The following is a 12,669-nucleotide window of genomic DNA, read 5'->3' as shown; positions in this document are numbered from 1 at the left end:
AATGTGTGTGAGTGTTTTAAGTGTGTGAGCGTCTGTCAATTAACTATATTGCGTGAGCTCGAGTTAGACCAGAACACGGCTAGCAGACCTCGACAAAACCTATTTTACTTGTGCTCAAAACCAATGAAGACTTACCGAGTATTTTTTTAACCAAAATACCTTATTACCTTAACCTTTACCTTGAAAACCTGTCCTACCTCTTAAAAATTACCTTTTACCTTAGGGCTTGGGGTCGATACATAAAAATACTATAACTAAATAAAACATAACACTAAACCGAACACATTACTTTTTATTACTATAAAATATGGGCTTGCTATCAGCGAACAAGGAGGACTTGGTCTTCTGCAAGAACTTCTGCAGACAAGCCCACTCCGGCTGGTCTCGGTCGAGCTGCGCCTTCAGCGTCACGAGAGCCTTGGTGTAGCGCAGCTCAGGCGACGTCGTCAGCGCGTCCTCGGTGGTGTACACACGCGTCTCCACGTAGTACGGTCCGTCGAGGAGCGTGCGGCGCACCACACAGCCGTTAGCAACGCGGTTGCTGATGCTGCTGTCAAGCTGCTTATTGCGAGCTGGCGAGCGTCGCGCGTTCTCAGCAGCCACACTTTCTTCGTCATCCGACAGCAAGCCCAGTATATCCAACGTCTCTTGGAGCTTCCCTGTGTGTCTGGGTTTCTTAGAAGAACCAGCTCTGTAACATAAACAAGCTGTATTAATATACACATTTACGTTGCAAAATAGTCTCGTTCACAACTACATAAGAACCTCTCATCGTTTGTTCAAATGAATCTACATTTAAAAACAAAACAAGTACAAAAAAACACATAATAATGAAAGGTGTGTATGTATATATGTGCTTATATCTACACTTGCTTACCTGATAGACTCTTTGGATCTACTCGCAGACTTTCGCTTCGTCTTTGGTTTGCGTTCAGGCTCGAAAAATTCTAACTCTGAATCAGACCTGCAGAAAAAAAAAATCATTTGTAATGCACAAATACCATACTGAGAAAGTCAGAATTCCTCACATACATCGTAAAATCACTGGAATTGCAAACATCACTGATTTATGCTTTACTAGCTTTTGCCTGTGGCTTCACCCGCGTGGAATTCAGTTTATCACAGATCGTCATTAACTATTAACGCCAAGAGTAACAAACATACATACATCTAAACATCCACACAAAGTTTCGCATTATTTGTGATCAGTTCTTTGGTATACCAGTGATTATGTTTATCTGTAATAAGGCTTGCAGACCATGAGCTAAGCTAAGTTAGTTTAGTTTGGCTCGCATAGCTGACACAATTTTCCTTACTTGTGTGCAAACTGCACAAACACTATTGGAAACTGCGTCAGCTATGCGAGCCAAACTAAACTAACTTAGCTTAGCTCATGGTCTGCAAGCCTTATTACAGATAAACATAATCACTGGTATACCAAAGAACTGATCACAAATTTAGGCTAAGTCCTAATCGCAGTACTAACATAACAACAAATCACAGTAAAGATAGTCAACATAAAAAATAGATAATATGTACTCACATGTTGAACACTCACAATTTTATTTACGTCACTGATGATGATGATTCCTCGAAGAAATGACTTTACTGGAGCCGATTCTAATGCAGGAGCACTTCGAAATACAGAATGAAGCTCTTGGTGCGAACCTCCAAATTTAAAGGGAAATTATCGTTAATTCAGCAATAAGTTTAGGTTCAACGAAAACGATTGGTGTACCTAGTGGTAAATGTCAGAGATCGGAGGTTCGATTCCCGCTCAATAATTTTTTTTAACGTGAACATTCGAGCAAATGAACCAATAATAGTTTATTAATTTATAAGAGTCGACTTTTTTCATGCTTATAATACAATAACATAACTTACTCTTTATAGGTACAGATGACTTTGAAATCGATAGCATCCTTTTAAAATAAGATTCATGATACATAGTAGGTACATTCCTCAAATATGAGACAAATCCAATGAGTTAAAATTTCAATATTGAAAATCTTGTACAGACAACACATCATTTCATATTTCGATGTATTGTTATTTTGCAATAAAATTAATAGGCTGATGTGCTGTTGACAGTACAATAGTTTTAAACTTTTTATAAGAGCACACTAACAGAAATACACAGTAAAATTGACAAAAAATCTCATTAGATTTGTCTCAAATTTAGGAGTGCACTATGTATCATAAGTAATACATAGAGTTTAAATACATAGAATTATAATATTAAAAACATGCTTTTGATTTGAAAGTCATCCTGTATAAAAAACATTATTATCATTTTCTGCAGTCGGATAAAACTGTTTGCGTATTTCGTTCTCGCCAGGCCTTATGCTTAAGCACACTCAGCTATTTACGAAAACTAGGTCGATGACGCAAATACTTGCATGAAAATAATGCACCTCGGCAAAAACAAATTAATTATTATATTTTGTATGTTATATTTTATGATTTCTATCATAATTTGATTTATTAAAGTACGTACTTATCTTATTACATATTGCATACTTTCGGGAACATTTTAACACTTTAAATATTTGAAAAAAAAAAGAACATCAAACGTAAAATCATAACATTATTTAATCACTGTTATCTTGATTTACTTTTTAAATGCAGTATTAATTTAAATCGGCTATTTGTTTTTTAATACTACTTATTTTGTTAATCGGAATAATCCTTAATCTGAGAGTTAATTTTACAATTTAACTTAGGTATTTCTTGAACTACCTTTAGCATTCAAACGTACCTACTATGATGACTTTTGCTCGTATTTTGTAATTTATTGGTTTACTAAATAATTAAATATTTTCACTTAGTATGGAATTATTTATTTATTATTCAATAATTAAAATAAATTAAATCAATTATTCTCTATATCTAATGCTGTATAATACTTTGAGGTCTTACTTTGTACTTATATTAATGAGTAACTCGTAAATAAAAATATTATAAATAGCTTTTGGCCGCGGCTTCACCCGCGTGAAATTTAGTTTGTCACAGATCGTCATAAATTATAGTCTATACCTATAATCCTGGGTTAAACAATAATACTGTAAAGTTTCATCAAAATCCGTTCAGTATTTTTTGCGTGAAAGAGTATAACAAACATTTTAACATCTAGACATTACATACAAACTTCGCATTTATAATATTAGTGAGATATGAGGTTGATACAAAGACATCAATTTATTGTCTCGGAGCAAAAAAAGTTAATTGAGTTGTTAAGGAATCGAACCTTTCACCCACAGCGTAAAAATGAAAACTCACAGCACCACTGCACCATTGATCTTCTGTATTTAAAAAGTCATAGGCTTAGAGGTATTTTACCTTTTAAATAAATGTTAACACAATAAATAAATTTATGAAAAAAAGCTATACCTAGCTGTGTTTTATAATATGATCATTCATAACACCTAGATGTTTGTTTGTTTGCTCTGTTAATTAAATTAGGACCTACATTTACTATTAGATATTAATTGAAAGAGAAATCATACTTTCTTATTTTGTATTCAAAATCAAAAATTTCGTCAATTTATTTCATTTCATTAATTACTTTAAACAGTCAGGAATCGGTGCATTAGGTATGAGTATCGATCAGGTGTCACGTTACGATATCCGCTGCTTGCGCAACGAACGCCGCGCCAGCCGCGCGCCGCCTGATCATGACAATTTACTTTATTAACCTAAATTTAATTTTGAAGAATTTTATTGTATCTAAGTTACAGCAGCTAGTCACCTATTTAATTTGTAAAAAAAATGATTTTCAAATGCATTCAAGTATTAGATTCAAATAATGTATTAAACTACTAGCTTTGCCAGCGGCTTCACCCACGTGAAATTCATTTTATCACATAAATTATAGCCTATAATATGTTAATCTGGGTTATACCTAAACAGTAATGTACTGTAAAGTTTTATCAAAATCCGTTCAGTAGTTTTTGCGTGAAAGATAACAATCTTCGATACATGAATCCATAGAAAGGATTCGCGAGCAGACTTTATTATGTCTGCGTACTTAGGTATTCATCTCCTTTTAGATGCTGGATTCATTATATCTCAATCTTTGTAGTTTTTAGAATTTTTAGGTATCAAATTTCATTCATTGATTTATTATTTCGTTCAAATACAGGTACGGTAGGTAAAAACTATGCTAAGATATCATATTGCAAGTTCCGGCGCGCGTGCACATCGAGGTTGCGCAGTCTTACCTATTGACAGTGATAATCGTAATCATGACCTAAATTTTACAGCTGGGTTTTATGTTTGTATTTATCTAAAATAATAAATTCTTCCAACGAACCTCACCAATTACCAAGTTCCAAATGACTAGTCTCATGACTCAGACCAGCAAGTGCCAATAATACTCACGTCGATGGTTAAAAGATGTAGTTCGAAAAAAGGTTCATATTCATCGTGCATGGTTTACTTACGATCGTGTTATTGGGCGATCTAACACACAGAGTGAGGTCGCAAACTGCGACCGAACGAATGTGAGTTAGAACGCCCAATAACACACTACTGACATCACCATTAAGTTTGTTGTTACGAGTATTTTGCGTTTGAGTTGCCTTCGAATTTTATGTTTCTTTAAAATGATTAAATGCTCTTTGTTTAATTCGCTTAAAACCCTCTTAACCTTTGGAAAGCCGTCGTGATAACAATACCAAGGAGGCTGTCCAGGCACCGTGACCAATGTTTCCCGTATGTCTGCTTTGTCTGCAACCCTTATGTCTGCAAGGAAGTGGTTAAATTATTCTTATTATAAACCCCTTTGTGTAGCCACTACTTAACTGTATTTAAATTACTCTTAAGTGGCTCTTTGGATTAAAATACTCCGGTTTGTTTAAGATTGTTTTGAGTATTCATGAGCTATCAATTGTGAGGTTTGTTTATATGGAAATGCACTGAAAATTACATGAGTAAATACAATTATTATTTCTAAGGCTGAGTTGCACCACCTTACTTTAACCGTAACTATAACCATAACCATTTTTTTGTATGGAGTTGGACAGAATGTTGATGTTTGTTAAAGTTAAAGTAAGATGGTAAAACCCATAATTAGATTTTTTAGGAAAAGTGTTTCAACAAATCTTTAATATTGTGACTAAGAATTTCTGTTTGCTTAATTTTCCCCTGATTTAAGCAAGAATGATTAAATTTTAGTATTCTGTGCACTGTATTTTTGTCTTAAATATTAAACAATAATAATATCACAATACAACAAAGAAAATCAATTCAGCTAAAGAGCGACAGTTCTAATTCAATCTAAGCGATCCCTATCAATAACCACGCCTGTTATCTCGTCACCCCACACCCAGATTTACATACAAATACATACAAATCGGTACGGAACCATAATCGGTTCCGGGTCACGTGTCTCCGTGGAGAATCAGTTAAAGAGACCATTACTTCACGCTTAATAAAGCCACAATCTTCTCACAATAGCAAACAGGCTGGCTGTATGACCGAGGATGCCTTCGTCACGAAAAAAATAAAGCGAGGGTAGCAGATTCCAAATTTGAATTTGATTATCGAAGTGTGCCAGCTATTTATCATTTGTAATGACGCGCTCGAGGAAGGAGGACGTGCGCTCGCTAATATTGTAATCTTGTAAATGCGTTCAGAAATACATATTTATCATTTTGCTGTACAGCGGAGCTATTTGAGTGGAAAATATTGAGCTTTCCATTGATTATGCATGACTGTCGAATGTTTTGAACAGTTGTTGGAATTTATTACGGAATGTATGGAATTTAAAATATCAATTTGTTATTGTTTCGCGTGGCCCGATTTATTAGTGTTCAACATAATTAAGCCATTATGTTGTATCGTTTATGGAGACTACCATTTTGTTTGCAACAAAGGATAGTTAACGCATTGTTAGGGCCGCAACTTGGAAACGAGCCGCGTTCCCCACGCATGACTAGGTGCACTAATTTATTTTAGTTTCACGTTATTTTATTTAAAAATTACCATACGTTGGGCGCCACGAGCCTCACCGGCGAGCGTCGAAAAATAAAAAATGTATAATTAGTGTCTAGCCACTTAGGAAAATTATCAAATCTTTACTACATACTGTCCAAACGAACACACAATGATAAGGTGAAAACAAATAGTACTTATTCTAGTAATGTAAAACGAGGTGTTAATATCACACGAGAAATGGACGCTGGGTAAAAAAGGTTGCTGGTTGAGTCCTAAAAAAATATGTCGATTAATAAAATAGGCACCTAAATAGATATCGCAAGTAAGTGCAGAACTGCACTTAGAACACCGTGCTGTATTCAAATGCGGTCGGTCTGTGTTGCCAGTCGCATCCGTCACCAGCTAACGTCTGTGAACGTTCTGCTGATGTAGGTACATGGTGTTTAATATTTAATATCTTCACTAACTTTAGAAACATACCGTTTTAATACATTATGCTTATCTTCATAATGTTATTTAGATAATATTAGAAATCCTTTATTAATAAAATATCTATACTTAGTAAGTTTCCTAGGCGCAGACCACCGACTTTTAGTTGGCCGATAGTTGGGTCGGGCTGTTGATCAGTATACAGGGTGTCCCGTAATGTAACGTCAAGCCGGAACTGGGTGTTGAGGCAAGTTGTGCTGGTTATCAGAAAAATATAAAAAAAAATCTATGTGGCATATTTTAAAAATAATAGGCATTTAAAAAAAATCAAAAAATTCTACTCCAGGTGACGGTCCTTTTACTCGTGTTGCCACAAATCTTCACTTTTTCCAAATTTTTTTTTTGTTATGTAACCCTGAATAATGCTTCTCTAAATTGTTATCAAAATTACAAAACCAGCTGCTCCAACTTGGATGAAAAAAATACATTATTCCCAAAAAAAAATATCAAAATAAAAATTTTGCCTAGTTTAAACTGACTGTACTGAAAAAAAATTGTACTACGCGAGTGTGGCAAGTGACGTCATAAATTGGCGCATTTAGTAAGGATTCCAAAATGGTATAACACTTTGTAAAATCTTGCTGTAATTGTCGACAATTTTTGTTTATTGGAAATAATCCCGTTTTTAACTTTATCTACCTTGGTTAAAAATATTATTCTAATGTGCCCAAAATTTAAGTTTCTGGCTTAAGTGTGGGCATTTCAAAAGGTATGAGCGGGACGGAGAGGGCCATCTTACCAAGCAGGGATGTTATGGATATCCGTAACCGTAACCGAAACTATCGGATATCCGAAATAAAAAAATGTCCATAACCGTAACCGAAACTGATTCAAAAGTTACGGATAGTTTCGGATAAAGGCCAAACTGCAAAACTCTATGAAATTTGCAGTATACACGCCGCAGCTGCAATGCCGCGCTGCCGATTTCATAGTTTTGCAGTTTGCGGTTGCAGTTTGCCGTCTGCGGCCCGTCTTGGAATTGTACCTTAAATCTTAATATTTGTTACCAACTTGTCTGGCATTCGCTGGCACCATCTAATATGCCAGCCTGTTTTACCTTTATCATACATAGGTGTCGTCTTAGTTGGTACATAAAGTGGCTATGTGGGTCACGCTCACGCAGCATCTTGCTATTTGTATTATACCTACATTTTTGAAATTCTAATAATTCCGTAACCGAAATTATCCGAGACTTTTGGATAATCTGAAATGATTTCATATCCGTGACCGTAACCGAAACCGGTATAATATTATTCTAATATCCGTAACCGTATCCATAACCGAAACTTCATATCCTTATTATCCCTGTTACCAAGTACAGGCAGACAGGTAGTAAAGGCGCGCGCGCACGGGTGACTTTTGTCACAGTATGTCAACTACTAATTACTGTCATGGTGTCACAGAAACTTGAATTTTGGGCACATTAGAATAATAATTTTTAACCAAGGTAAATAAAGTTAAAAACGGGACTATTTCCAAAAAAACAAAAATTGTCGACAATTACAGCAAAAATTTACCAAGTGTTATACCATTTTGGAATCCTTACTAAATGCGCCAAATTATGACGTCACTTGCCACACTCGTGTAATACTTTTTTTTTTCAGTACAGTCAGTTTAAACTAGGCAAAATTTTTATTTTGAAATTTTTTTTGAGAATAATGTATTTTTTTCATCCAAGCTGGAGCAGCTGGTTTTGTAATTTTGATAACAATTTAGAGAAGCATTATTCAGGGTTACATAACAAAAAAAAAATTTGGAAAAAGTGAAGATTTGTGGCAACACGAGCAAAAGGACCGTCACCTGGAGTAGAATTTTTTGTTTTTTTTTTAAATGCCTATTATTTTTAAAATATGCCACATAGATTTTTTTTTATATTTTTCTGATAACCAGCACAACTTGCCTCAACACCCAGTTCCGGCTTGACGTTACATTACGGGACACCCTGTATGTATGGAAGTGCGCATATTACGATTTGGTATCGGCCGATTCTATACAAATTAAAATCGGGCCCAACTATCGGCCAACTATAGTCGGTGGTCTGCGCCTATGCATAAAAACTTCATTAGGTACCGAATCAATAAAATAGAAAATCGTGAAAGAATATTCTAAAGTAGTATGAAAGTATTTAATTATTTCGAAAGATTTTTCAAGACTGCAATACACAAGTCTCACAAATAAAACCATCCTATACAGCGAGGGTCGCTCTGTCCCGATATGAATATTTTCTATGTTATTACGCACGGTCCGCCGCGCGAGCAAAAATATTGTTCTCCTCGCACTCACAGGACACCCTGTGGTTCACGCCATTGTAGCACCAAGATTTGTGGCGGTATTTGTCTGGGAGTACGCTCTTGGATTGTCACTGACGACGTCGTATGTTAGAATTATTGAGATGTTTTAAAAATAATATAAGCAAATTCTAAAGATTCGGTGTATTTTACATGTTAAGAAATAGTTTCTTCACAATGCTCATAATTATACCTACTTCAATAAAAGTAACGACACAAGAAAATAAAATGTCTCATAATTCTCACACATTTCTTAGAGTGCTATATTTTGTAATTCGTAACTTTTTATCTCCTTTTTTTAGACTTTTTTGCGTGTTTCTAACATTGTATATTCATACGGATCCTCCGAGAGATGAGAGTTCTGGTCTCTATAATACAGGCCCCTTGCCTAGACGCCAGTCCCTCATAATCTATCTATTTTATACATGATGTACAATGTTTATTGTAATACGTTTGTATCAGTTAGATTGTGGAGAAAAAGAAGATTTTTATTATTTACTAGCTTTCCGCCCGCGGCTTCGCCCGCGTTGAATTTTGTCTGTCACAGAAAAACAATATCTCACAAACAACACACTCACCGTTTAGACCTACCCTGGACTACGACAAACATTTTAAAACCAAAATCAGCTCAATCGGCCCAGCCGTTCTCGAGTTTTAATCAGACTAACGAACATCAATTCATTTTTATTTATATAGATTTATTATAATTTAATTGGCGGCGCAGAAATAGTTATAGATCATAGATGGACTTCAGAATTTAGAGTAGCAAAAGTAAGGCTGAGTTGTACGGACTTTTTGTATGGAGAGTGACAGATTTTGGCTAAATAACTTCAATAAAAAAAATATCTATGTTAGTGATATTTTTCTATGAATAGAAAAAAATAAGAAAATACCACCATGTTTTCACAAACCAATCTCATATACCTAAAGAAGCCCTAAAAGTCCAGATGCTTATGCGAACCCAAAACAATCTGGCCTCCCATTCCCATGGCATTCTCCACGGTTGTCCAGCCAGCGAGCCAGATCACCCACACATGGGAACTGAACAGTTCACAAAGAAGTTTCGTCACGGGCGTCCGACACGCTAGGAGGGTGATATGAGCTGATATGTGACAATGTGATAATTGGGTTAGGATCCCTGTTGAATGGCATAATGTAGAACATGATCAAGCCTGAGTCTGGACTGGTCCATTCATTTCTTGATCTATTTTCTTATTTATTTCTCCTAATACATAATACCTGTGTTCCGTTCATATTAGTTAGTTTTATTTAAGTTTTCATACATAAAGAGAAAACTATTAATGATTTAATTAGGATCCTGGCATTAGGTCGCTGGATAACCCTAGTTGATTGGGCAATAAACGTTTGAATATTGTATAAATAGTATTTTATCCAGGTAATTAAACTAATAATATCCTGTCCGGGCATAGTACCGATCCATCGGTTCATTTCTTTTATACTACGTAAGTTTAAGTAATTAAATTAGGTAGGTACTTTATGTAAGTATTTAGTTCAGTCTCTAATCGTACACAGTTGAAACATTTTGAAACATCATAATATTTTTTTTTGCATCATGAATTTTTATAATGGAGAGCAAAAATTTCAAACTAAGTATTTCATGTATGATGTCTTTATCTACAACCCCAACTTCGCGTTCGATTCGTAACACTACGCTTCGTTACGGATTCGCTTCGCAGTCGAAGTCATTTAGCGATGACATTATGGGGTTTAGTATTGTGAGAAACAAGGGATTAGAATGTCCGTCTATTACATTAATAGGGGATGTATAATTTGATTACAGATTTGGGAAAATGGTGAGAGCATTGGTCTATTGGTGACTGTAATTTTCTAAATGTGATCGGATTTTTCTTTTTAGTTTTCCATTGGCTATTGTAATTTAAAAGTTATTATTTTCAATCGACATTCAAATTGATTATGATTTTAATCGAATCTGGATAATTTACTTCCTTTCACAACATAATTTTAAGATTGTCGACAATTACAATCTTTCAGTGGGAATAAAATAATAGAGTCAAAAGTAATTCTTAAATAGTTTATTAGTGATTTTCTACTAGAATTTATAATTTATTAATATTTACAAAATAATTACTTAACAACTAGTATTGCACATAGATGATAATATACTTAATCAACAACAAGATTTAACCAAAACAGAAATACGTTTATGCATGTTTAATCGACACTTAAGTACTGTAGACAAAACTGCGTTCGAGAACATTTTGAATATATTTGCATGAGCAATTCATTTGTGGATAAGTGAGCCCCCATTGTGAGGGTAAAACTGCTTGCTTTTCTTATTATAACTTGAGCTAGGGGACACATCATCCATATCCCCTTCTTTGTCCTGATGGGCCGTCATATGTCTGGTCAAATGATGACGCTCTCTGAAACTTTCATTGCAAACAGGACATTTCAGTTTTTCCTCTCGCTTCCGCCTTGTAGGATCTGCTGTTGTCTCGCTCTTATGATGTGTACGCATGTGGTAAACAAGATCTGATGTCATGCGAAAACTAACACTGCATTTGGCGCAAACGTTCTGTGCTGGCAATGAGAAAGCTGCTAAAGTCGGCGGTAGCAATGTACTAAGAATTGCCGCAGCTGGATTTGCAATGAGTGGGTTCACTGGCTCCCTTTGTGGTACAGGAAACTTCATAAAATCTGAATTCGGCGCTTGGAAATTTTGAACACCAAACGGATAAGAACTACTCGCTTGAAGGTACGGGATCTCGGGTCTGAATGGCAAAAAATTCAGTTTGTTCGGAGACATCTGTGGTGTTTTTGAATCTGATTGCTTTTCTGGATAATCCACGGCTTTGTTGAATCCCGATCTTTGCTGCATCGTTCCAGATTCTGGGTAATTCGGAGACGATGATGGAACGTTTTGAGCTTTGAAGAAATTATTTCCGTTCAAAAGGTGTGCCGGTGTAAGTAGGTTATTGAAACCAACATTTTTATTGAAAGAACTTGACGGTGGGCTAGAAGCACTAAGCGGTGGACTCACAGAGTTCTGGTACAGAAGATTATCTGGGCTGACTGACGGGTTAGGAGATCTGAGAGCGTAGTTGGACACTTTGGTGAACGCACTTTTAGGGGACATCTCAGCTGCCTTATCCATGAATCTACTTTCATACCTCGCTCTGGTCTGCATACTGATTATGGTCGGGTCATCAAAAATCTTGTTCTTGTACTCTGGAAGAAACTTCGGCTGTCTTGCTGCACTTTCATTGGAGTTAGGGCGACTTCTAGAGCGGTCTGAATTTTCAGAGTCACTGCAATACACAGATTTATTCGGATACTCATCTGTTCCGACGTCAATGTTAATATCAGATCCGAAGCCCGGTGATATGTTGTTGTTAACTCGAATCCTGTCGTCTTCTTGATCTTTTGAATCCATTGTATTTTCGTTGGAGTATTCATTGTGTTTATAAATCTCAGGAATTCTTTTAGGCTGCTCCCATTCTTCACTGTTGAAAAGTTGCTTTGACACCCGTAGCTGTCGCTCCGGTTGCTTCTGCCGCAGTTTATCATCAGGCATCATCAGGAACGCTACGTCAAAAGACCTTTTTGACGCTTTTGCTTGACTCACTACCGTCGAATGCATTTCAGTCTTCGGAACTTGAGAAGTCCTGGCACTTTCGATGCTTAGATTAGTTTCTTTCGAATCCGGCGACGCCTCTTTATAACTTTGATAGCTATTTTGAACGTCCATGGTCATTGTTTTGTCATTTAATTTGACGCGCACAAACGAAAACTTTTCACACTTATATCGCGACGAGAGATCGTAGACGCGTGCGTACAACGTGGTGGTTACTTCGCGAATGCGAGGGTAACATAAGGGTGGAAAATATATAAGTGGGGTACGATGTACCCTTAACAGAGCCTTTGAAGTTGTGGGCGTGGCCGGGGCAGCCAATGAGCGTGTCGCGGGAGGCGT

The 12,669-nt window shown here is 36.0% G+C and overlaps 2 protein-coding genes across 2 annotated transcripts; both read right to left on the bottom strand.

Annotated features, from left to right (window-relative positions):
• Positions 1-228: 228 nt before the first annotated feature.
• Positions 229-2,521, bottom strand: LOC135071565 (uncharacterized). Its single transcript, XM_063965337.1, has 3 exons — positions 1,544-2,521; positions 878-964; positions 229-691 (listed from the first exon to the last, which is right to left on the bottom strand). Coding segments are annotated over exons 1-3 (495 nt in total). The 5' UTR covers positions 1,546-2,521; the 3' UTR covers positions 229-285.
• An 8,417-nt stretch (positions 2,522-10,938) lies between these two features.
• LOC135071400 (uncharacterized) lies at positions 10,939-12,450 on the bottom strand. The gene has a single exon (XM_063965192.1). The coding sequence runs from the start codon at positions 12,448-12,450 to the stop codon at positions 10,978-10,980; it is 1,473 nt and encodes a 490-aa protein (XP_063821262.1). The 3' UTR covers positions 10,939-10,977.
• Positions 12,451-12,669: the final 219 nt, after the last annotated feature.

Source organism: Ostrinia nubilalis, chromosome 4, assembly GCF_963855985.1.
Source record: "Ostrinia nubilalis chromosome 4, ilOstNubi1.1, whole genome shotgun sequence".
Lineage (NCBI taxonomy): Eukaryota > Metazoa > Arthropoda > Insecta > Lepidoptera > Crambidae > Ostrinia > Ostrinia nubilalis.
This window is presented reverse-complemented; position numbering and strand designations above follow the sequence as displayed.